At 42.7% G+C, this 26,589-nt stretch overlaps 1 protein-coding gene across 18 annotated transcripts in view; it reads left to right on the top strand.

Moving 5' to 3' along the window:
- Window positions 1–15,984, top strand: part of ERC1 (ELKS/RAB6-interacting/CAST family member 1) — a 277,145-nt gene extending 261,161 nt beyond the window's left edge. For all 18 annotated transcript variants that reach the window (XR_011730571.1, XR_011730566.1, XR_011730568.1 and 15 more), the window contains one exon: window positions 9,125–15,984. Coding sequence is in view for 13 of the 18 variants with exons in the window: in XM_071768456.1 (XP_071624557.1) it covers window positions 9,125–9,262 (138 nt within the window). In the remaining 5 variants the exon portion in view is untranslated. The remainder of the gene's footprint in view (window positions 1–9,124) is intronic.
- Window positions 15,985–26,589: the final 10,605 nt, after the last annotated feature.

Genomic DNA, 26,589 nt, shown 5'->3' with positions numbered 1-26,589 from the left:
CAATGTACAAGTCATTGGAAAAGCTTCTGCCAGCATCAACACCATGATTCTAAGGAGAATTTATTGCCACAAAAATAATTTAGTGGACTCTCAAAGTTTGATTGATAATTGGTACCTCTCATATAAAACAGTTTCTTTATGCTACCATTAAGTTCAGCTGTATTCCTTTGTGGTTTAAATTGATTTTAATCAACATGTGGGGGCAAAATGTTTTATCATTATTTCTGGCATTTTATCAAAGACATTTTGTAAATCTGACTTTCTGCAGTAAAATTTTGGTCCATTGGTAATGAAGGCCTAAAGCCAGTACTTCATGAGTATCTGTTATTTTAAAACCTAATCTACACCAGTATATTGGCGTAAGTTGTGAACAATAAAGGATCTACAGTGCATGGAACCATTTCATTAAGTTATTCATTTGGTGGAAAATATTCTTTTAAGTCAGTTCTGACTTAATGTCCCCAAAGAATTTAAGCAGGACTGTTTTTGGAACTGTCTTCCTTCAACTAGTTCATGTCCTGTTCAACTTTTCCTATTAAAAAACTGAAATTACCAGAAAGAAGGATGTTCTACATCTCAACACTGAGAAATAAAAATTAATTCGTTATAAATAATTACATTATCCCAGCAACTTCTAGAAAATACAGTATTTTCTTTCACTTTTTCCTAAATGTATCATTATGTTAGTATTCTTGGGCTCTGTAAAACTATTGCTCCATTTCACATTTCCGATGGTTGCCTTTCAGTGAGGGCTTTTTTTTATATATGAAAGGAAATTACATTAAAAACATAATTATGGTCCACATTTTTATTAATATTTTGGGTTTTGTTTTTCTCTTACCTTTACAAAATAATGGAGTAGCAACAGGAACTTTTTGAAATTCATAATTTAAATTATGTTGGTGGTATGCTATGCTGTGAATGGAAAGTGGCATTGCAGAAAAGTAAGAGACAACCAAAATGAGCAGCCAGAAACTAGCAGCAGACAAGTGTTTTTCTGGTAACACCTTCAGCAGTATTACAAATGTTTCTTACCACTTCAAGCCCAGCTCCATAATGTGTGGAACCTCATATTACAGAGAGTTTCTTTTTTTCAATAGATCACAGAATCATAGAATGATTTGGGTTGGAAGGGACCTTAAGATCATCTTGTTCCAAACCCCCTGCCATGGGCAAGGGCATCTCCCACTAGATTTGGTTGCTTAAAGCCCCATCCAGCCTGGCCTTGAACACTTCCAGGGAGGAGACATCCACAGCTTCCCTGGGCAACCTGTGCCAGTGTCTCACCACCCTCACACTGAAGAACTTCTTACATAGATCCAATCTAAATCTACCTTCTTCCAGTTTAAAGCCATTACCCCTTGTCCTATCACTACACACCCTTGCAAAAAGTCCCTCTCTAGCTTTCCTTTAGGCCCCTTTCAGGTACTGAAAGGCCACTGTAGGGTCTGCCCAGAGCTTTCTCTTCTTCAGGCTGAACAACCCCAACTCTCTCAGTCTTCACAGGAGAGGTGCTCCAGCCCCCTGATCATCTTCATGGCCCTCTTCTGCACTTGCTCCAAGAGGCCTATGTTCTTCTTTTGTTGGGGGCTCCAGAACTGGACACAGGACTTCAGAACAGTTTTTCTGGAAAAATATTTCTTCCATCAGAAGAGGTACTATCAATTAAAGTAATTGTCTTAACCTCAGGAATAGGGGAGGTGCTTTTGATAAATCTTCCTGACCCCAGAAAAGCCTTTGTTGTGAAGAAAGGCTGTCTTCCCTCTCCCTGTGTACCAGTTTCAGCCAAAGCACAGACTATCCAGAGATCCCTACGTACTAATCTTCTCCCAAGAAGACAGAGTTGTCTTTTCTGCTCAGCACTCAAAGCTGAGGAAGAAAAAGGTGATAATATCACTTCACTCTATCAGTCACAACCTGCTGTATCAGCCCAAAAGTCGTGACTTGGTTTTGAGGAGCATAATTTACATTGCACTTAATTCATGTGTCACTCTCAGCAAAGTTATGTTAATCTTTTCATAGGAAGGGACACCAGGCCACTTGTATGTAGCCTTCAAATTCCAGTTTAAAATTGCATGTGCTTGCTGAATTTTGAAAGTAATAAACACACATTTTGATTTGTTATACAAACAATATTGTAAGTAGGATAAACTTTGCTCTAAATAACAAATCGCTATTTTATAAACATCCTGTGTACTTATTTGTTCAGATTCCACTTGTGTTCTTACTTCTGTATCATCTGTGAGAAATTACTCAACTTTTTTAGTTTCTGTAGAGAAATTACTCTGCCGTGTTTTGCATTTAGTCATTCTAAATTACTCTATTACTTCAGAGTTTATCCTGCCTTTCTTCTCTGACTGCTCTTCCATTAGCTTGTTATCTTTCCCACCTGATTTATGTCATTTATTTTTAATTTGTAATCTTATGGGAACACATAATGTATTTTAAAGTTAAACAGCCCACTTCTGGTCTCTGTTAGAAATTAGAAGTAATAATTGCAACAATTTATATCCGTCTTCATGTGCAAATGTATTTCCTGAGTTCAGCTGAGAAAAGTAATGGTTAAAGGGACTCTCTAAAATTACTACATTTTACAGTGTTTTAATCTTCTATATTAAATTAATATTTTGGGTAAGGATGAGATCTTCAGATCAGCTTCATAGTTCTTAAATACTGGTTGAAATCACACAAGTTACCTGTAAGTTGACCATATCCATAATGCCATAACATTATCCATTTTTATTTGTTCCATGGAATTGCTAATTTTAATTAAAATGTATATTATCAATCAGTAACATAAACTATTCCCAACTTGAAAGGAGATATAAAGGGAATAACATGGTTTCAGGACATGGTCAAGTATTTCATGTGTGTGTGTGTGACATCTAAAATTACTATGGTCCCATTTCAAGCAGTTCATACAAGTAGATGATGTACCAACCTGTGCTATTACCTTATTGTTTTACCTCTTCATGTTTTACTATTAGTAACAAGTTATGTTGTGCATGGCTCAATCACTGTGGTGCTTGTGGAATTTTTTTTTGCAGCATCTCCTGGTATGAGCTACTGCTGTGAATTTTGCTTGGCTCTGCAGGGGTTGCTGGGGACCCCTTTGTGGCCATTTTCTCCTGTCTGGAGAAAAGGAACCACATGCAGGAGCAGCTGAGTCCTCTGTTGGCTCATTCAGCTCACTGGCCCAAAATATTCCATGAGAATTATTTTTTTTAATATCTGTGAGAAATTTCAGAGCTAATAGGATTCTCTATGAGTTCATAATTTCTTAACTTCCTCTTGCAGAGAAATAGGTAATATGGAAAGAGTAGAAAGGACTCCATCTTCGATCCTGAAATAAAAGGATGCACATAACTGCATCGTCTCATTCAAGTCCTTTCTGCTTTGTCCTTTTGCATTGTGCAGGTATTAAACCGTGGCTGTCCCCCAACCCTCTGCTCTAACAATTAAAATGCTTTTCCAAAACTCATCAGGTAGTATATATGAGAGGTAGTTAAGATTTGCCTTGTGGACAGGTGACTTTTCCCTGCGTTTATGACTCTCAGGTCCTGCCTTGACTGAAGAGGCAGAGCTGGGGGGATGCCAAGGCCTAATTTATCTGCAGAGAAGCAGAGGGGCAGGGTACCAGCCCAGCATGCAGGGTGCATCAGAGGGTAGCTCTGGCAGTGTCTGGCAACCCAGCTTCAGGAGAGTAAAGTGACACGTAAGGTACTGCAGTGCAACTCAGCCTAGGAGAAGCAGCCACCTGGCTCTTTTTCACAGATCCTTTAACATGCAGAACTGCCAGGTGGTAGGGATTAGGGCTGTGGGATCTGCCTGCGTTGTGTCTACTTAGGTCAGCAGGGCCTGGCCCTAGCAGATAACCCTGTGGAAGAAGCAATAACTCTTCTTTGTCCTGCTTAGCCACAGAATAACAAATTTCTGTAAACTACAGCAGCATTAATTTTCAAGTGTATAGCATAGACCAGATTTTACATGAACAGAAAATTGTCCTCTGACTGTGAAATGATTTCTACAAAGGCAGGATTTGCAGGAAAACTTTCCCAGTCAGATGCCAAATATAACTTACAGACTTTTATTTCATTATTTCTTCCCATTTATATAATTTTGAAATTCACTCATTACCAAGGAAATAATAATATTTCCACTGTTCACAAAGCTTAGAGATGTTCAAGATAAATCCCATGTACAAAATTATTTCAAATATGTGGTGCAAGACCCCCCTCAACAACTTTTTTCTTTCTTTTTACATTAAAATTTATTGTAAAATCCATTCAAGTGTATTTAAATATATTTAAAACATATTTTTAAAGTTTACGTTATTTTAAAAGACAAGACAGAAATGTTTAATTTGAAATCTTGCTTTAATTTTTAAACGCATGTGTTTTAAATATGTGAAAAAGTTAACATAAAAACAAAATTTCCACGTACAGCAAAAATGTTTAAGGGTCTACATTAAAAAAAATGTGGTTTTTTTGGTTTGGTTTTTTTTTAAGTTTGGCAGAATGGGATTTCCGTATTCCTAACCATTTCTTTAGGACTTTTTTATAGGTCTGTAATTGAGAAATAAATACAGACGTACATACTTACAGTGGCTTATATGGGAAGATGCAAAAGCTCTTGACCATTTGTCCTAGAGTTTCAGTGTAGTTTAACTTATTTTTAGACAAAACAAAGTTTAAGATTAGATCAGCTGAGGGGGTTTTGTGCTTTTTTCTGTTCCTTTAAGCTCTAAATGTATTTTTCAGACTAACCATAGCCTGATCCAAGAACACCTAAACTTTGGAGAAACATAAGATCCCAGTATTGTAGTTTCATAGAGGTCCTGCAGTGAACTTTCTGTGCTACTCTACAAGCACCTGATGTTCTTTATTCAGTTTTACTGTCTGTAACCTGATATTAGTTACTACTTTGTTTTTGTTTGGCTTTTTCATTAGTGTTTTTATGGAGTTGTTAATGAGGGGAAAATAACACTTTGGGGAGTAAGTCTCTTTCTTACAAATAAATTTTAAAGCATTTTAGCTTGATGTTGCCTTATTTATGTTATGAGATAAGCAAAGGCAACAAAGGTTCTGCAGAGCAGTAGCACCATTCACCTAGGGTGCATATAAAACAGTAGCATCCTATTTTTTAACTATGAAGTTATCTTCCCTCTGAAGGTCAATTAATCTTTAAATAAGTTCTGGAATATCTTGGATGAGGGAAGCACAATACAAGTTAAATTAATGGTGAATGTCTGGGGATTTTTTTCACTGATGGAGTTTAACTATAAATGGAAAAATATTCCCATTGCGACTTGCTCTAAACCCGGGGAGGAAGGCAGCAGTGGCAAAAAGCATCTGAACCTTTTGCAGATTATCTTCAAGCTTCCATTCCCCTGAGGTGCTGAAGGTCTTTTCTGTTCCTCTGTCCAAAGATAAAGTATAAATACTTTGAAGCACCTCTGGGGTCATTGCTGTCCATTTCTTTCTGAGCTGTCTACAAGCAGTCATCATATAGGCAAATATATCTAGCCTTGCCTTCTCTTTTGGTAATTTCTATGAGGCAAGTGTGTGAGTCTCCTCGTATCTTCAGATGAAATTGCCAAGAAAAAATGGTGTTAACATTTTATAACACTTATTCTCATAGAAAAATGGTATAGGGAAGATTGCACCATTTTTGTTTGCATTCACAAGAGGAAAATCTATGAAACCAGGAGCAGAACTGGTAGCAATACTTCTAGAGAAATGTCCCTAAAATTTGGACTGACAAACATGTAGGTCAATCAACGTATTCCATGGAGAACTGGATGTTCCCCATGAAAGAGGTTGTCTGAATGAGGAGTGACGTGTGCTGCTCACAGCTGTTTCTGAAAGGAATGACGTAAACGGAGATGACATACATGATACAGAAATGCTGCAACCAGCCACATAGTCAATTAAGATGTCTTTGTTTAAACAGAAATCACATTATTAAACCTAGATGTTCTGAAGCTAGCAAACTCAACGCAAGGCTATCATTGCTACTTTTTTCGAAGACGTTTCATCATAGACATCTGCCAGCCAGCTGTGCAGACTTTCTGTCTGTGCTAATTTGCAAAGTATTATTGCTGGCCTTCATCATTCAGAGTCATCTCCTTTTGGGCTCTTGTTGGTTAAAAATGTATGTCTTGAAAATATTTTCTACCGCTGGTTGATTACTTTTGTTTGATTGCAATGGATTTATTTTAGCTTTGGCATGGGCTGATTTTGTTGGGCCTGCCTTGATTGTGTAAGGATTTGTACAAATGCAGCTGAAGCTGAAGAGCACATTTTGCAGCTTGTGTCCCTTCTCCACAAACCTTTCAGTTCTGAATCTCTTTGAGGTGCTTTTATATTGGACTATTTAATTGTTTTACCTTTTCCTGGAGCTTCATCTGGAGGATTTGGCTGAGGCAGCTGGAGCAGGGATGCTGACCGGGGCAGGTGGTGGTACCAGACCTGCAGGGAGCCAGCCCAGCTTTCCCTGCTAACACTGCCCTCTCCTGGCTCTCCTGTGGGCCCAGAGCCCAGGCCCCTTGCAGAAGCTGGATGAAGAAAAGTACATCTTTGGTTTCTTCTTCCATTGCTTGCTATCTCTGCTGACCTCCCACCCTCCTGATAAGTGGCACCATGAAGCTTTGCACTGGCTCCAGAAGCCAAGGCAACCCTGCCTCAGAGTTCATCACCCAAAGCAGTCCCATGAATTTCCCAGCAGTTAGGTGGTTTGTAGGCTGCTGTAACTGGGGCTGCCTGAATCCTTGGTGTTTCACTGGGCTGAGTAACCTGAGATTCAGATGTAGTCCCTGCCACCCAGTCCCCTGGCTTTTAATATTCAGCACTGCTCCAAGCTGGCTGTGCTGGCTCTTTCAATCCTGCTTGCTGACTGGACCTCTCTTAGACTTATCCACCCATTGCAAGTTTCCAACTGATAACTCTGCCAGGCTGTTGGACCCAAGCTAGCTGTCTATCCACACCGTGCCATTTCTGAACCATTATGGGTTTCTTCTGAATTCCCCTCCTCCTCCCCTTCTCCCCCGAGAGCCCTTGCAGAGCCCGGAGTGCTCCCCTCCCTCTCATTTTCCCCACTTCCCAGCTAATGTCACTCGGTGGAACAGGATCAGGTTGCTTTTGCATTGTGATTCTTGGCTGGAGCCCCTCTCAGATTGGTAATAGCTGTTCTGTGAGTACAGCAGCCAGTAGGAACAAAGCACATAAGAACACATTAAACTAACATTCAGCACGCAGAGCCCAAATAATTTACTATATGCTACCTTGCTTAGTAAAGGGAATAGCATAGCAGGCTTACCCTTTTAATTTCCTTTCTCTCGCTTTTGTCTATAGAAGCCTATCCCATAAATTCCTTAAAAGGTGTTTATATTTACTCTGTAGTCTTTCTTAAGCTCTTTGCTTTTATGCAGTATTTCTTGCAGTAATAATCTCCCAAACCTTGCTTGACTAATTAGAAACTAATCAGAAACTTACCATTGTATCTGATTAGAATTTTAATTGTAGAAATATAACCTTTCCCACTTCATTGTGCTCTTACAGTTGTAAAATGATCCCTGTTGTTCTGCTGCCTGACAGTTCTCTCTTTTTAAAACCTACAGTGAGGAGTGTCACAGAAACACAGAACTAGAACTAGAAATGTGCATACTAATGACTAGTTACCCCTTCAGGGATGAAAAATTCAAAATTTGACATTATTTCCATGTCATGTATTAACATAATAGAGTTCCAATAAAAATATTAATCACTTAGGAATAAGGAAGTTAGCAAACGGACAGATAATATTATGAAAAAAAATGAAAAGAAGGTTCAGAAGTAGATAAGTTAGTTGCTACAACTGCTTAAAATGACAAAGAACTTTGGATGCAGAAGCTCACAATAAACTTCAGAATCCATCTAAGTGTACCTGCTACAAGTATACTTTTCTTATATTCATCAGGAGTACACTTCATTAGAAAAAATCATATCCCTGAAATATCAGAAGAGAGTTTTTTTGGATATAGAATATATGAAAGAGTTATCTGCTTGAAAGCTTATCCAATCTGTCTGCATCATCTGGTCTAGTAAGAGATGTTGCTTCTTGTTCTGTTAGATCCTTACAGCACTGTGAGAACAGTAATCCCTGAAATGCTTGCACAAATCACATCCTTACTTGGGATTCTTCACAGTTCACAGGCTAGCATGGACTTCATCAATTGCTGGGCAGATAAACAGGTTGCCAAAGGCAGATGTTTCCTGCTCTTCATAAAGGCTCTGTGGGCCCCTAATTCTGGCAATGGTATTAGGCTTGGAGCTAAAAATTATGTTCACATTTACTCCAAGATGTTGTGTGGCGTGGTTTGTAACACTGCATGTTGGAAAAACAGTTTATAGACTGTAGACAGCGTGAGTAAGACAGAGGTTTGAAGTTCCACATCTTGTTCTGTGACAGTTACAGTAATCTGAACAACAGATGATCCAACAGGAAATGCAGTGTTAGTAAACAGAACCCCTGTAAGCTCCACCACAACTGTGTATGTGTATCTTATAACTGAATTAGGAAACACCGTCTCTGAAAATTATTAATTCTACAGAAAAAATACAATTCTGGTTAATTCTGAGTGTAGTATTTATACTTATGTAACAGTTCTATTGATTTCATATAGGAAATAATTCTGAAGTGACATCCTATGAAGCATTCTGTTGTTCATGAATAAAAATCAAACTATTTAAAATTATGTACTAGTAGAATGTTGTATTGCTTCTGGAACAAGCTGCTTTCAGAAAGACATTCTGCAGAGGAACCTTCTCTAATACTTAACCACAAAAAATTTATTCAGGAATAGTTAAGTCAGTTTTACCATTTGGACATGGGAAAGTCACAAGCTTGGTCCTGTAGACTGAAAAAGTGAAATAAAGAGCAGGGAGATCTTCCAGTGCTGGTGAGGGTGTCTCCAAGGGAAGACGCTGGTCCAGAAAGTTCACAGCAGATTACACCTCTGCCAGCTCCCTTTCTGAAGCTGGTGGTAGCTGAGGGCTGAGCCTGCTGGGCAGGTCTCTTTTATACTTTCGTATTATGAACATGTTTAAATGCAGAGAATGACCATGCCTCTGTGTGTCTCTTGCAGCTTCACGAGGAGTTAGAAAAGGGCGAGAAGGAAAGCGCAGAGCTGCAGGAGTTTGCCAACGCCATCTTACAGCAGATAGCAGATCACTGCCCTGACATCCTGGAACAAGTCGTCAATGCCCTTGAGGAGTCCTCATGACCTTGGCCACTCGCCCCACTGGAGCAGCACATCAGTGGCCAAACCCAGTCAGTCCAAGGAGCCATGAGAGTGGATAGGAATGTGAAAGACAGAACACGGAATGGAAACTTCTGGTGCACCTTTTACAAAGAAAACAAAAGCAAAAAAAAAAACCTCTAAAAACTACATGCTCTCTAGGTTCTTCCAGTCTATGGTTAATCAGTCACATTTGTGTTCATCTGCTCACTGCCTTTCTACTTCAGAATCCAATTCCCCATTGACTTTGTTGATGGTGACTTGTGGATACAATTAACCAGAGCTCTTCTACTGAGCAAAGAAGAGGGGATTTACTGAATACAGCAGCTCTCATTCACCATGAGGTTGCAGAAGGGTAGCCCTTGCCTTTTATTCATTTATTGCTTCTTTTTTCTTTCTTTCATTTTTCTTTTTTTTTTTTTTTTCGGTTGGTTTTGTTTCTTGGTTTGGTTTTTGTTTTTCCTTAAAAGATGAAAGCCTGAATTTCATAGTGCTAAAACCAAACCTGAGTGTGCTCTGATTATGGCTTACAACTGGCCTGAATCAGCCAGCTCAGGTCTTACTGCCTGTGTCAATGTTTCTTAATGTTCTTAAATAACAGAGAGAGGAAAGGAAAGTTTCCCTATTTCTTCTTGTTAGTCACTTCATCTAGCAGCTGGGAAACAACGTAGGCAAACTGGTACTTTCTGTTTGCTTAACTTTGATTTTTATTGTTCACTGATCTGACTTTGAAGTGCTGAGTGGGGCATTTTTTCAGGTAAATGTTTTCATCTGTTGGTTTCTTCGTTTCTTTTTAGCTGAGTTTTCTTATCATAGGTCTGTGTCTCTTAAGTTCTTATTTTATAGAGAGCTCTCTCCCTTCAAGCAGGTGTGGTCAACAGGGCAGATCCTAGCTTTAATTTGTATAGTTTGTCCATTGCAAATTTTTCAGGCCATAGCTTTGTGAACACTAGCTTCCATCAAAATAGTTTTAGGCATTTTGTAAATGAAAAAAATGCATCACTTAGCTTAAAAGTGTAATTTTAAAGCTAATTTAGGTAAATTGGTTACATATTTCTTGCTATAATTATAATTTAATTTATTTTGGTTTAGCTTAGTTTGACAAGGAATGAGTTTGAGTTCAGAGCAATAACCCATTCTTATGAAGAGGAGAATCTCTGCTGGAGTTGGCATCCAGCTGAGTAAATAAATATAAAAATCACAGCTTTAGTTAAACCAGTGCAATTCTTATATGTATATGAGAGGCCTTAGTCTTTTTCCCATCCATCTTTGACACTCATTAAAGTTTCTGCTGATAGGTAACATGACCTGAAATAGCAGGTCAGTTTGTCATTGTGGTAGCAAGTCAGAAAACTATTTTAGGAGTAGGACTTGGGTGTTCATTCTTGGACTATGCATTAGTGGGGAGACACGTTTCTTCCTGGCTACCAGTGGTTATGTGCGTCTGGGGGCATCTGCAGGACAGACCCCTTTAACTCGTCCCCTTGTGCTCCTTAAAGGAGTTGTTCCCCTTTAGCTTTCTCATGTTACTTAAGAGAATGAGGGGAGGGGGAAAGGAGACCAAATATCAACATGGCAGTGGAAGAAATCTTGGTTTTCTGGTCACTACCTAATTATGAATCCTCTCAGTAAACCTTCCAGCCTGCGGTTTTAATTCCATAGGACTTACTACATTTTGAGCTTAATCACTAAACTGTTACGCTAAGGAAAATGTCCCAAGCCCTTTTAGGAAAACTGCATTTCTTATGTCTTTCAATTCACAGCACAACTCCCCTGGAGGTCTTTCACACCTTATTTTTATCTTAAGAAGTGACCAATTTTTTACAATAGAAAGGAGATCAGTGAAAGTTTGAGTAAGGGAAGATGTACCCTGTCTTTTTTTCCAAAGAAGCACTGAAAATCAGGCAAAACTGAAATCTTATATACCTGCAGACTATTGAAATCTAACAGATAGAAAACAAATCACATCCCAGTTCGTTGTACTGTGATGATTCAGCAGAAGGAAATGGATCCATAAACATGGTGCCCACTAGGAAGAAATACGTAAGTCTCCAAAGAAAAACTGATTCACACCTTTTCCATGTTTTGAACTGCCAGTGCTTTCCAAGTTGGGAAATGTAACTTTAGTTCTTGCTATGGTAGCAGCCTTTGTCTTAAGCTTTTTTTATCATGGAAGAGGAGGGTAATGAGAACCTGAATGTGTGCAAGGAGGGAACACCGGAAGGCATGTAGACAGTGACTGAGCATACCACTGAGCCATGCCTCATCCTAGAACCACCCCTTTGGTCCCATTATTTGAGTCAGCATGTTTCAATATGAGCTGTTGTTTTGAAATCTTTCCTCTTGCTTTTTGTTCATCACCCCTAATTACTCACGCAAGGAATTTAATGCCGCCTGTAAAAGCATCAGAGCCATCAGCCAAACATCATCACACCACCACCACCACCACTCCTGACTGTCTCATTAACTTATATGGTCAAATCTCCAGCTGCCCTGGTTCCCTGCTGTAAAACAATCCCTCCTCTGTGAGAAGCTGTGGAATTTCCCTTATCGATGGTTCAAATGACTCCTGCTTGTAAACTTCTTACTGAGATGTTCCTTGATAGTGTTTCCGCTGCAGGCAGGGGCAGGGGGAGGGGATGAGAACAAGGGGTGGTCACTTTGGGCTGTTATTTCAATTCCCTGGGTTTACTGCATTGGCCACACAATGCAGGAAAGCTGCAAGTTTCAGGGTTGGTTCTTCTGCATCTTTAACGCAGCTGCCAGCCTGCGGCTGTGTTTCTAGAGTTAAAAATGCCCCAGCCAAAGGCAGAGGTTGCTGTCACAACAGCGTGTGCAGGATCCACGCATCAGCATCCAGGTGAATCTCACTGTTTACACATCTCCCAGCCTCTTCCTTGTGAGGATTTCCCAAGCCTGGCTAGTTTTCACACTGGCCATTTGGTCTTTTATCTCCCAGCCACACACCTGCTGTTCCTCCCATCTGGGTTGTTGAGCCTTTGCAATTTTTGTTGTTAACTACTGTTATCTTTTAAGCTCATAGGCTTCCCATCTTAACCATTGATCTTAGACCTCAGTAAAGTGCTTTCAGGGAGAGAGCAGATCTCATTTAGGAACAGACTTGATCCAACTTATCTCCACTGAACTTTTTCAGGTAATCTCTGTGATCCTGTGCCGACAGAGATCTTGTCATAGTGAATAGCTTGAGGAACTATGTGATTTGGGAGGTGCTGCTGGCCACGATTTCCTGCTGAATGTGACCAGTGAAAGCTTTTTTCTTTTTGCTTGTATGGAGTGCCACACCATTGGCCTTAGGGCATCAAAGGGATTTTGTTATCATAATCCATCTTGAAATCACATATCAGGCACATGGCAGAAGAGCCATATGTGTACACATACTGCGATGCTCATCCAGTTGCCTAACCCATCCCTGCTCTTTTAAAATCTTATACTCAGGTGTCAGCAGCCAGGCAGATGCAGACAGTTTCCTAGCACAGCAGTCCTGCAGAGCAGCAGCTCTGAGAAATTCAGGAACCCTTCCCAGAGAGCCTGGGGAAACTTGCTTTTTCTTCTCTTGTTCCATTTGCTACCAGAGCTGTGAAAGTTTTGGCTACTCGATTTTTTTTTTTTCTTTCAAGCTGTCATTTATGGAGAAACGGAGAGATGTAAGGACTTGAGCTGTCTTCAGAAAATTAAATAGGCCATTTTAGCTGGGTTTGGGATAAAAAATAACTCAAGCTTGAAGCCCACATACAGGGTAAAAAGCTGACACCACAACCATGCTTGTTCATTATATCTCCACGTCCAAGTACATCTTTTCCTCTGAATCCAGCCTCATGTAAAACACTAAAAAGACATTACAACACTAAAATTGCAGAGTGAAGACATGAGCACTGTTTGTAACTGGAAGAGTTGCCTGGCGTGCTCCCAAGTGAAGCTCCAGGCTTCTAGTATTCTCTCTCACTTTTACTGCCTTTAACCAGTTTTCCCTCTAGAAAATGCCAAACCCTCTTTGGAGTATCCGATTTTTGCCAAGTCCCAGGGACAGAAGGTGAAGGTCTGACGTGATTCATGAGACTGTGTGTGCCGTTTTTGGTTGCACAGCTGGAATATCCCTTCTCTAGCAAATTCACTTGGTACTTCAGGGCTCTCGGTGTTTTGCACAAGGGAGCATTAATGTCATAAATCTCATACACATAACCCTGTTTTTTGAACCAAAGGGGCACCACTTTTCATTTGCCCTGTAATTCCCACCCATTCTGCTGCTAACACTCAAATTGTTGGGAAATTTCTACAACGAGTAGGTTGACAGGGTTGAGTCCCCACTCCTGTACTAATTGCCAACCATTGCCACTGCAGGGGTCTTTTTACAGAGGACATTGAGAGTCACCCTGTGATACCATTTTAAAGCAAAGATTTCATTATGTAAGTAATGTTTATATTCCTCAAATGACTCCAATGGAAGGCAAAAGGGAAACAGTACAAGCAAGGTGTCTGATAGTAAAGGAAGCCTCTACTCAGCTCAGCACCCATGCTGAAAGAGGAAAGGGGAGAGGATGCAGAAGGCTGTGGATAACTAACACTGCCCCAGTGAAGCCGGCGGGGTGGGAGGGTCAGGCAAGGGGCATCACGCCTGGCAAGGCCGGCTCTGCCAGCCCATCTTGTCAGTGTGGTGAGGAAAAGGAGTGTTGAGGGGTGTGTTTTTTTAACAAAATAATGTTTTTAATTGTTTTTTCCACATAAATGGAAGGAACCTTACGCAACAGCAATTCTTCTGAACAAAATGGCTGTGTCCGCTGACTATTTTTAAAAAAAGAAAAAGAAAAAAAAAGAAAAACTGTTTCAAAACTTTTTAGTGTCAAAAGCATAAACGCAGAAATCCTGACTTTTTTCAGTGTGTGTGGTGAGTGCTGTAACCCTGTCATCAGTATCTCTCCTGACTTTTTCAGGGGTGTTTTTTCCTGTTTTGTTTTCTGCTTGTCGATATTGTCTGTGTGGTCCTAAGGCTGGGGCAGTTACCAACAATGTGTGTCTGTTGTCGGATTAAAAAAAGATAGTAGTAGAACTGAAAAAAAGATGTGTTTTTAAAAATATATTAAAATATATTTCATCAAAAGGAATTCAAGTAAAGAAGTGACAAAGCCATGACTCCTCCTCTTGGGAATGTACAGAAAAGGATTTGTGGGCTTAAAATTATAACCAGTTGCCTTTCACAGGCTTTTGAGGTCCGAGGCAGCTTGGTCTCTTAGGAAATATTACAAACCCTGTATAAAATTCCTGCTTTCCCAGGTTTATACTGTGCACGTGTAATACAGAAATGGGCAAAATGAAGCAGTATTTTGGAAATCAATCTTTTCATGTAACATTTATCAACTCCAGGTGTCTCTTAAGATAAGAGGTGCTGATGTACATGGGCCAAATACTTTGGCCAGATTTTCTATGTCTTCGCAATCGGACCCATCAGTACCAGGGATACCTGGAAGCAGGGATCAGCTGGTGCAGGTGGTGATGTGTAGTCCATTATCAAAGCTGAATTTTTTTGCATCCAGTGGTGCTCAGATAGTCACAGTGGGTTATGGTACAGGAGAGGACTAGCAGCCACCTTATGCTGCAGTTGCATCAAAGACTTTACCTGCCCAAAAGGGACAACATGAGGCTAAACAGGAACATAACATGTACAAAAAGAGCCACTCAAATCACTTTACCCTGGAGACTGCGTAAAAATTTCATTAAATGGATGTATTTTTTGGTACCAAAATTACCATATTCTGTTTGTCCCCATTTTGCATGGTTCGTTTGGGTCTTGAAAATCAAGTTGAATCAGTTTTGGCTGTGAATAAAGATTTGCACTTTAGGTTCTCAGTGCTTTGGTGGGCCTTTTTGTTCAAAAAAAGTTCTTTCCCTTTGGAAACTGGCAAAAAAATGATCTTTCAGTCATGTGTACTCTTATTTTTTCTAAAATGTGGTTATCTGAAAGCCAAATTTGAAGCCAAATTTTGTGAGTAGACATTGTTCCTTTAATCTGCCCCATCTTCCCAGCTCTCCATGGACATTGCCAGGTCTCTCTTTGCCCTGTGCCTGCCCAGGGGTGACCACATTTGGCCCTTACTGATGTTCTTGTTACAGTATATCTGGGGAGGCTTTAGTGGCAGATACCTTTATCTGTTCAGATGCTGATGGAGGATGAATCAAACGGGACCATGAACAGGGGAATAATTTCTGTGCTAGCCTAACATGCTGCTCCAAGCCTACTAAACCAGTATATGGCCGTCTCCCTCCAAGTCTGTAAATGAGGAGAGCCACACACCTGGCTCACAAATCATTTGTGGGAATAAAAAAAAAAGAAATCTGTGGGATGCTCCAGCCACTCCACAGACACGGATCCCTCATTTGCTTTGAAAGAGACGTGTTGCACTTTAGCGGAGGGGAAGACAGGCTGTGGGGATGGGATCTGGCATACTTGAATTCCTTTTTGAAATAACAGCAGCGGGAGACACTGATGTCTGTGATGCAAGTGCACACGCTGCCTTCAACTTGTATGTGTTTTATTGCTGGAGTCATGTTACTGACAGGATAATGAAATCGCAAAGAAAATGTGTTATATTCAACTTTGCCTTGATAATATAAACACTTTGTTCATTTTTTTTTCTTCTTTTTTTATTCACAGACTAAGTTCATCAGGAAATTATAAAATTATTTAAAAATTCTGTGCTGTGTCTTCATTTTGGTGACTTTCGGTGTGTCTTGCTTGGTGCCCCCCTGCTGAGTGCCCAGGGCTGGAGGGCAGGTAGGGGTCTGAGCAGCTGTGTGGCAGTTCCCTGAGACCAGGTCCTATCGTTGCCCCCCTGGACCACTGAACCAACCCTAGAGGGCTTCTTGGCTCCACCACATTCCTCACAATTGTTGGTGGGCACAGCAAGGTGAAGGCAAGGGTCTGTGGATTACAGGAGTGCCCCTCGTTGCCCTGGGACCTCTCAGGTCAGGTAAGTGGGGTTAGAGCAGCAGCATTTACAATCAGCTGTTTCCTTTGTCTTTCTTGTGCATGTTTTCTAAGTAAATGTGACTTAAATGTTGCATCCAGCTTTGAGTAATGCACCTGGGAAGTCGTGCTGTGCAGAAGACCAGTTAGACTGTCCTACAGGACATGTTCCTGGTGAGATGAAGATGTTCTCCCGTCTAACACTGGAGGAAGCAGGCTCTACCCAGGGCCCAATCTCCAGCCACATTTTGAGGACATGGTAAATTGCCTGAGTAATGTCACTATAAAAATCTCATTTTTCTGTTTTTTAACTGTTCTAAAGAGAATAGCATTGCAACACTGTGTCCCACTGGTTAGAACAATGTCCGTGTTAAACACACTCCACCAGATTCTCTGCAGCTATCCCAAAGCCCTGGCAGAGCAGACCTCCCAAAATAAGAACACTTTCTAACTAATTCCTCTTTCAAAACCCCTGTGTTTCTTTCTCCTTTTGTTCATCTGTATAGCCCATTTTTCTTTGGGCTTTCTTGCTGGCCTTGTCTGTTCTGTTTTCCGTAGATTTATCGGTTTAAGGGGCTCTTAAGTTCCTGACTTGCTGTTTCCATACGAATGACTTCATGTGCGACAGGAACAGGCATCCTGATCTCAGTACCGGGACATTCCTCTCCCTCTGCTAATTGGGCTTCAATCACTTGGGCTTCAATCAGGCACGTAAAGCAGCGTGTGGAAAAAGGATACACAAGGATTAAGGGTCTCAGGAGCTTTGAAGGGATGAGTCCATTGGCCTTTTGGATTCCAGTCTGTTTTATGTTCACTTGAGCGTCTTTGGCTGGGAAGGGGATTCGTGATTCCCATCAGGCCAGGGTGTGCCTGGCTTGCTCAGTGCAGTCCAGATCAGCTGAATGAAACCACATGCCACATAAATTTAACCAGTTTCCCTACAACAGGGTATCTGAAACTGTCTGAAAGCAGCACAAATGCCATTTCTGAACGGCTTGTCCTTTCAGAAGAGGAGAACAAGTGAAAGGCAAGGCATCACAGATGCCACCAGCAGGAGAGCAGATCTTCAGGGAGCTGAGCCCAGCCGGGGCGAGCTCCTCAGCCCACGCTGCCTCTGGCTGCTCGGTGTGCTGCAGCGCCGTATCCCTGCAGGCTGACTCATGTTTTGGATGGCCCATAACAATAACATTGTTCGCCTTACAAAGCAAAGATGCCAAATCCCTTTTTGTGCGTTATCGGGTTACAGCGTGTGCGCCGTGCAGCGAAACACGGTGAGGCATCTGAATAAAACTGTGTTGACCGCTGTTCCTGTGACAGAGAACAGGCGAGGCAGCAGCGGAAACTGCAAATGGTCAGATCTGGGGTGAAGCACACGCAAGTTTAAAATGTTTTGCTTTGCACACACTGCAGCGACAGGTCCATAGGGCTCTGTGGAACCCCTGTGTCACCCAGGCTGCTGACTAAACTGTCTGCAGTCTTCTAGCCAGGGTGACTTTGTAAAACCTGCTTTTCTAAATTACACCAGGCAGGGAAAGTCCACTGAAGCCCATTTCTGATAGGGTCTGCAGCACAGACATGTTGGACTTCAGCAGATTGATGAGATAGGAATGCATCAGCTGTACTGCACAGGATTACCCAAAATGCTAATTACAAACTAATTGCGTGGGCAAATGGCAATATGCATATGGCTAGTGACCTGTAGACAGGAACTTCTAGGTATCGAGTAGCCACTCTTCTCACTGAGCTTCAGAAATGTTATGCAAATGGCCAAAGTCCTCTTTTTTTTTTACTGTCTTAAAAAAAAAAAAAAAAAAAGGCCATATGCTCTGGAAAACTAATTGTACTGTAGCTGTATACAATAAAATTAATGGAAAACAAATTTTTTTTTGCTTATCAAGCAAACAAAGCCATACATATTTTGCTGGTATATTTTATTTCTGAATACTGATGATGTAGTAGAAAATGTAAGTGGAACAGCTGGGACCAGCTTGGGTGTAGCCATGGGGTTACAGCAAGTGATTCCCTGGGTGTGGGCTTTAAATCCAGCTGGTTTTAAGTATGTGATCAGTAGCTTTCCCCAATGACTACAACTGCAAACATTAAAGCTTTTCTAGATGAATTACTAGGAAGTTTAATGTTTAGGCCCAGGTTCTGCCGCCTGTTTGTGTGAAGGTGTCATTTACTTCAGCAGGAATTGAGCTCCATGATGTCTATGGACACAAACTTTGTGACAAGGCAAGTTAAAAAGCATATTATTTCTTTATATATTGGGAAAAGGGGTGGGTTGCTGCTGTAGCTCAAAACCCTTCCTAGAAGGATTTTTATTCAGCTCGAGTAAACCCTTCATTTTCTGTAAGGGTGCACCATTTTGGGGAGCCACAAGTCTTGGAATGTATATGAACTCTTTTAAACTCTCTTATATAGCACAGAAACTGTTTTTAGCTTTAAACAGCATGTTATCTTGTAGCCCAGTGTATTGCATTTACACACGTGTGCATAAATCTCTATGTGTTTGTGCCCATCTATGTGATAACATGTAAATATAGACAGCTACACACTGAAAACCATATTTCAGGAATACCAAGCTTGCAATGTCAAAGGTCTGGAAATTAGAAAATCTCCATGACTTCATACCTAATAGGTCCACGATGCAATTTTTAGTGATGTACTTACATAACTATTTTTTTGTTTGACCTTTCCTTTGTTAAGGATTAATTGATTTCTTCAAGTCAGCAATTGCATAAACTCTGGTGTTGCTGCCATGCATGCTTCTTCCAAGATACCAGTTCTCTGTTGTGAACCTTTTGTTACTTGTATTCTGTAACTTCTCCCTCACATTAGTGACTGCTTAGACATCAAGAGGGCTGCTCCTATAAAGAAGGAGTTGCCTCAAAGTCCTTCCACATTTTTCAGGAGACGTGTTCTCATATCTGCTTTAATGTGACTCTAAATTGAACCAAAACTTGATATTTGGGAAGAACCCAGACTACAAATTCCACAGCTGGCAAGTGCTGGGAGCAGGGGATTTGGTCTAGCACAGCACGCATTTCATCGACATTCAGAGCTAAATTTTGGTACATCAATTCTATTTGTGCATGTGCTCCTTTGGCTAGGTCTACAAGTAAAATCTTGTTATTCCGGGGATATGTGCATCACACACCTATTTGGTCACTTGGCCCAGTTTAGTTTTGCATGTGTAAAAATGCCATCTAGTCCTGTTTAACTGTACACCTGCATTTACCCAAACTTTCCATTTGTTTCTCTTCTCGTCCCCCTCTCTTGACAGAGATGTCTTGACCTTTCTCTATAAAACATCTGCCATGGGGGCTTGAGGCTGCCAAGCACCTGCAGCTCAACAGTGTTTGTGAGCAGATCTCCACTTCTACCTTCTCCAAACACAGAGTGGTACCAGCCTGGCAGCAGCCTGTCCTGGTGCTCCCTGGGCATGTCAGCATTTCCCCATGGATGCATCTTTGGCCTTTACTTGTCCCCACTTGTTTCCAATGGGTCTGATAACTGGAAGCTAGCAGAGATGACTCCTGTTTCCTCAGACACAAAGCTGGGAAGTACCTGTGATCAGACACCACAGACAGCAAAGATTGCCTGAGGCTTGTCAGGGAGTCTCAGAGGGAGATCTGGTTTGACATTAAAATTGAGGTAGCAGTGTGTTTCCTCTGTTCTTATTGTTCACAAAGCATATTGCCTTCCTCAGCCAGGTCATTCCTGGCATCACAACAAGTCTCCCACGAAGTCCTGTATAAAATATTTGGGACTTTACCTAACAGCTAGAGAGACATATATCACAGAACAGGCAAGTGTTTACAGATATTTGTAGACTGTGGGTGCTAAGAACTAGAAGATGCTGTCAGATACTTAATGACTTGGAGGACCCATGAAATACATGCACGTGGGATTTAAAGACTAAGTATGAAGTGCAGAAGGAAGTTTGATTCCAAAATCTCTTTTTTTGGCTCCATGTTGCTTCAGTCAGCAGTTCATGCCATTATTCTGTGAATTAATTAAATTAGTAGTTGCTATTAGAGTTTGGGGGTGGGGGTGGTCATTGAAGTTGGAGAAAACAAAAGGTGTGACTATTAAGGTCATTTTGAACTATTGCCACTTTTGCTGATATCCTTCATTGCTGTGAAGTAGTGTATCTTGGCTTCAGGTGTGTTTTCCCAGCCTAAGTGTAACTCTAAGGCTGTTTTCAGAGGGAGCCAGGACTCAGCAGCAGCCAGGGCTGGAGAAGCTGGGGAGCTCTTTAGGCCCATGGTACCCACCAAAGCCAAGGAAGCTCAGCAGTTTGTAGGGAAGGTGCTTTATTCCTTGCTTACCACAGAAAACATCAAACATGCAATTACAATAAAACTGTCACATTAGTTGGCCCTGGCAGCTTGCAACCTGAGTGTTATCAGCTGTTGCTTGATATTAAATGTTAAACTTTCTCTGAGACACTTTCAGCCCAAGCAGAGAACACCATAATTTTAACTGGAGACTCTAAAAGCTGCCCTTATTTTTCTCCTAGGAAATGTGGCTTTGTGTTAGGTTACTGTGGGTGGGGACCAACATAAAGTTCTGGTGAAAGAGCAGCTGGTGACTGCGTTTGCCTGGGGACTGAGCGTACCCAGCGTGGGATGGGTTTCTTAAAGGCCAATGTTCAATAGGAGACACGAGTTAGCTCCCTTGCTTCTCCTTCTGCAGTACCAGAAATGGGTGTCTTCATTGCTGCTTTCATCTGATACAGAGGGGAAAAGCCAGCAGCACTGAATGGCTTTTTCTCTATAATTTTGACTTGGCAGAGGAGTTTATTTGAGGGACTAATCTCTTATGTGTAAATCCAGCAGAAGGATGCTTGTATGGGATATCCTCTTGTCTTTTTTTTTTTTTTTTTTTTTTGCACAGCTGAAGTGGTAACAAAGGTATTAACAGGTTTGTGTGGAGCTTGGCTCTTTTCCCAGTATGTCTTCCTCACAGTGCCTGGAGCAACTGGTGAATACTCATGTTTGTGCAGGCTCTCAGGGTTCAAAAGATGTAAAATGAACCAAGATAAGTGAGAATTTGTGCTCGATTCTCTGGGTAAGAGGATACCCTACAACAGAGGATTTTATGAAAAACCAAGAATCTCCACTGAAGATGATGTATGACTGTGACAAGGTCTTTCTGCTACTCAGCAAGGAAGGAGAAGACAATGGTAGCTGGCAGCTACTGTTCCAGCTGACATACTTGACTTAAATTTGCTTTGGGCTAGGAGCATGCATCCTGCCAATTGCTAAAGCTCAGCTTAGTTGCAGCATTTTGTTAGGCTGTAGTAACTCAATGGCTTGCATTGTCTCTTCAGATGACAAACTAACAAAATACTTAAAGGCAGTAGCACCCAATTTTTCAGTACTGTCAGTTTCTGTGTCTCTCTGCACCTTTTTTTTTTTTTTTTTTTTTTTTTTTTTTAATTCAAAACTGTTAAACGTGGAGGGGTTGTTTATTACCCTGAGTGGGCTGCAAAGCCATTCAATGGGCATGACAAATGCAGGAACCACTGCCCCAGAGCACGTGGTGCTGCTGGTCCATCAAGAGGAGATGGTAGGAACTCGGTTGCTCAATCTGATTTCTGCAAACTCCTTTGTGACCATTTCTAACACAATACTATAAGGTCCCTATTTTTCTGCTCAAGTGACATGAGAAGTGTGAAACACTCTTTGATGCACAGATAAAAGAACCACTTTCCCCTTGTGTGTTTAGGCCAGTGTTTTAATGCCTCCGTCCCCATGATGACATTACACACCTTTAAGTGTGCCTTCTGAAGGGTCCTCTCCTTAGTTTGACAGCAACACCACACCTTGAATAGAGACCTGATCCCTCCCTAGATGCAGAGCAGGAGAGGTGCAACAGCCCCGAGGAACTCCAAGGAAATTACAGAACTGGGATTTGTCAGCAAAATACAACACACGTTCACAGCTTCCATCTGGAATCCATGTCCACAGCCACTCTGGAGATGGCAGGGAGGAATTAATGTCTTCAAACACCCACTCTCTCTAACCCACAGTTCCTCATGGACCTGAGGAGGGGTTTGGCCTTTCACCCAACCCATGAGCCCAGTGTGGCGGGGAAAGCAGCTGCTGCTGGCTTCACACCAAGCTGCAAGGGCTTCATCAAATGGTGAGTGTTGGAGATGTAGTGCACCTAACACGACATCAGTCCCTACAATTTCCCCCTGGTAGCCACGCTAGCCACAAGGACTTCAAGGTGGCAGTGAAAGGCTGCTCCCTGCCCTTACTGTTGGAGGCTTTAATTTGATCCCCTTGTTAATGAAGCGATGACTCTCGAAAACAAGAGCGGTAACACAATTATTTATGCTTATCTGTCAGAAAAGGAGATCAAAGCTATCTGCAGAGCCACAGACAAATATCACCACGGATGACCCAGAGTCTTCCTTTGTGTGAAGTGACAGACTGGAGCATGACTTCATTGGGAAACCAGTCTTAGACCCATGCAGCAAAGTCACCCAGCCTAACGCTGACCCAGAGCTTTCCCCTGCATTTGCTCAGAGCTGAGCAGTGACAGGGGCTAGAGGCGGTGACGCTGACTTTCCCTGGTTTTGTTTTTGTGGTAAGAGACCTTATTCAGCACAACAGTATCACCCGTGCTCATCCCTGCGTGTGCAATCTTGAGATGGTATCTCGGCAAGTTCAGACGCGATGGAGGCCTTTGGGTTGTGTCTCTGCAGGGTGTGCTGCAGCCTGGTGCTCTGCAGCCAGGGTGTCCTGGAGCATTTGGGAACCTCTGTGTGAGGAGTCGGTGGCGTAGCAACCACTCCATGCCCAGCTTGGAGCCAAACCTGACAGAATCCCTGCCATCTGGGTGCCTCAAAGCACATCCTCACATTAACACTGACACCACCTTCTCAACAAGGAAGAACCAAGGAAATGTAAGAAAAGACAGAAAGCAAATCCACAGAAGATGATGTTGAAGTACCTTTGCAAGAGTACATGACAGCGAACTGTCTGCTCCAGAACTGTTCAAGGGTACCTGAGCTCATTGGTTTATACGTCTCTAGTTTCTTGGGCATCTTAACATGCTCTTGCACACACATTTTTTTGTGATTTTTTTTGTGACCCTTGAAATGTGCCAAGACCTGCTTGTGGTGTGGCAACATCAGTATCCACATGCATCCCTGTGTCTGATGGCTGAGCAGTGAGCCCATCCTCAGTGCAGCATCCAAGTGCCTTAGAAGAAAGCCATCTGTTGCCACGTGATTTTTTCCTTCTTCATATCTTGTGGCTGCAGTGCTGCCTACTTTGCGTGCTTTAATGCTGATGTTTGTGTAAGCCTGTATATTACCCATGCTATATATATTTGTTTAGAAGCCACAGTGTCTAAGAATTGCATTTATGTTTCCTTCAGCTGCACTGTGAAGGTGAGACTATTAAGCAAAGATATTTGTCATCCAAGGACACTTCAGAGCCTACAAAATGCCATGGTTTTCACCCAAAATCTTTATTGTCATCAGACTGGTTTGTGGAATGATTTGTAAACAGCAAAGCCAGGAGCTACAGAGTCCATCCTAAGCCTTGCTTACTCTCAAAGCCCATCCCTGGGCTTTGTGGAACCCAGAAATAAAAGCAGGAAATGCCCTGTGGTTTCACCAGCTGTAAATAGCGACCGTCCCCAGGCTGTGTGAGATCTGTCCCAGGGAAGCATTTGCCTCCGGGCAGCAGCACCAGCAATCTCTCCTGGCAGGCGTGGATTGTATCATATATATTATCCCTCCCTGCCCTAAGCCTCCCCTGGCAGCCCCCTCCCACCTTCCCATTCCACAGGGTGATGTTCCCCACCCCCTCCATCCTCTGCCCGCTGTCCCCACCCCAGCACTGGTGTCAGGGAGACATGAGTTGCACCCTCCTGGTTTGGTGTCTCACCACCCTTTGTTCCCTTCCCTCGCCACCCGCCAGGCTGCAGAGTGTGTGTCACCCACCCCAGAAGGCAGCTCGGTCACCTCCTGGTGCTGGCCCTGCAGCTGGGACACCCCAGGTCCAAAGGCACCAAGTAGGCCCAGGGAGAAGTTGTTGTGCTGGGTTTGGGGGACTCTGCCCCCCTGTGCACACCCACCAGTGAGCCTGTAGGGCCAGGCAGGTGAGAGGATGCTAAACCCTCTAAACTCCATCCTCTGTCTCTCCCCATTGGTATAAGGGCACCCATCTGCACCATCCATGGGAAATCTGAATGTAACGTGTGAGTTGTATTTGTTTCCTCCCTCAGATGAGGTTGCACTGTGGGGCTGATCCCACTCATCAGGAGAATGATCCCGTTTCACCTCGACAGTGCCAGGTACAGCCAGAGATCTGTCCTCCCCACCTGTCCTCTGAAGAAAGAAATAACAGGAGAATATCTGAGAAAGTGAAGTAAGAAATTAATGAGGGAGAGAGGGAGGAAGGGAGTGAAGAAGGGAGGAAGGAAGGAAAATTAAAATAAAAGGAAAGTAAAAGAAAAGGAAAAGATAAGAAAATAAAAAAGAAATTAAAAGGGGAATTAAAATGAAAATTAAAAAGAAAATTACAGGAAAATTAAAAATAATAAAGGAAAAAAGAAAGTATGAGGAAGGAAAAAGGAAAGGGAAAGGGAAGGGAAAAGATTACATGGAGAAGTTAGGAAGCATATAGTGAAGCCAGGTATACCCTTAGCAACACCTGGGAAGTCATGGTGCCATGCGAGGGAAGTGGCTCACATCCCTCCCACCTCAGACCACAGGAGAGGAGAATGCTGGGGCTCGCCTGTCTCAGACAGAACCCAGCTTGAGCCTTGCGTGAACTTTTCCCCAAATCACCCAAGGATGCTCAGCTTTTCAGGGACATCTTCTTGCCAGATTTCTGGGGCTTCAACACCATTCCACAGATGCAGGGGGAGAGCGATGGCAGGGCAACCGATCTCTTCTGACTCTGCAGGGCAGGAGTTTGGGTTTTGTCATTCCCTGACAATCAGGTGTGAGGGGAACCCTCTGTCACCACACCCAGGGGGAACAGCCCCAGCACTGTGGTCTCAGTGCCCCCGTGCCCCAGCCCAGCTGCACCCTGGGGTTGCTCCTGTCCCCTCAAGGTGATGCTTGCCCCTGCCTGCAAGCAGACAGGGGGGTGCTGTAACCTCCTGTGCACCCCAGCCTGCACACACACACACACACAAACACACACATGCATGCACACCCATGTGTTGCTGCTGCTGCTGGTAAAGCCCATCACATGGTTGCTATCACAGCCCATGTTTAATTGCTTTGTGGAGCTCATTACCACAGGAAGCAGCCGAGGCCAAGAATTAAGTAAGACTTTAGAATGGGATCGACCATTTGAAGACAATAAGAATATACTGAGTTGTCATAATTCATGCCGATAAAAATTTTGGAAAGGATGTACAACTCTTTGCCTCGGGGTTTAAGCCAAGTAGAAGAGACCAAGAGACATGGTCTGAGAGGAGGGGGGCAGATTACCTCACTGTCTGGCTATGGCCACGACCCTTTGCCTCCCCCAGCCACGAAGCCCTGGTCCTCATCAGTGGCAGGGCACAGGCCTCGGTGCCCCAGGTTGGCCCCAGGAGCATCTCCTGACCTCCCTCACTTGGCAGTGCCATGGGGACAGGTGATGTTTGTTTGCCCCTAGCAAGGATGGATGGGGAAGCTCTCCCAGCTCCATGGGACAAAATATAACATGGTGCTGGTCCACTCCTGTGGCTGTCATGGGGATGGGGGCACCTCACCCCCCCCAGCAGCCTGCAGTCAGGGCCAACCCTGAGTCCCTTCTCAAGCCAGCAGTGAAGGGTGGTGGGACTGGAGTGTCACACTGGCCCTGCCCTGGTGACACAAGCTGTTGCTCCCGAGTGGGGGCTGCTGAAGCAGTTACACTTTAACTCAACCAGTCCACAGAGCCGGCTGTCGGGAGAGTCTGTCTAATGATTAAAGTGCTAAACGAGGAGGCATGAACTTTGCGTGCTCTCCCCGGCCTTGCTACTGAGTTACGTGGAGCCAGCAAGTCAGGACTTCACAGCCACCAGGTCAGTCTGATTACTGACGCATCCTTTTAATCCTTGTGTCTTCACAAGGGTTTCCTGTTATTTGATTTCTTGCTATTCAAAACCTATTAAATTAATCAGTTCAATCCTTTGTTCAAGGACTGGGAAGGAAGAGAAAGGAGTTACAAGGAGGAGGGCTGCAGCTGCAGATCTACCGTAGGACAGCTATACCCTGTTCAGCTCTGCCCTGTGGAGCTCGATGTTCAGAAGTGCAACTCCAGACACTGAATCCCCTGTGGGCACTTGATGAGCTTCCCAGAGATGCGCTTCAGAGGACCAGGAG

The sequence above is a fragment of the Heliangelus exortis genome, chromosome 1 (genome assembly GCF_036169615.1).
Source record: "Heliangelus exortis chromosome 1, bHelExo1.hap1, whole genome shotgun sequence".
NCBI classification, from domain to species: Eukaryota; Metazoa; Chordata; class Aves; order Apodiformes; family Trochilidae; genus Heliangelus; species Heliangelus exortis.
The sequence above is the reverse complement of the archived record's forward strand: the minus strand, read 5'-3'. Positions and strand labels throughout refer to the sequence as shown.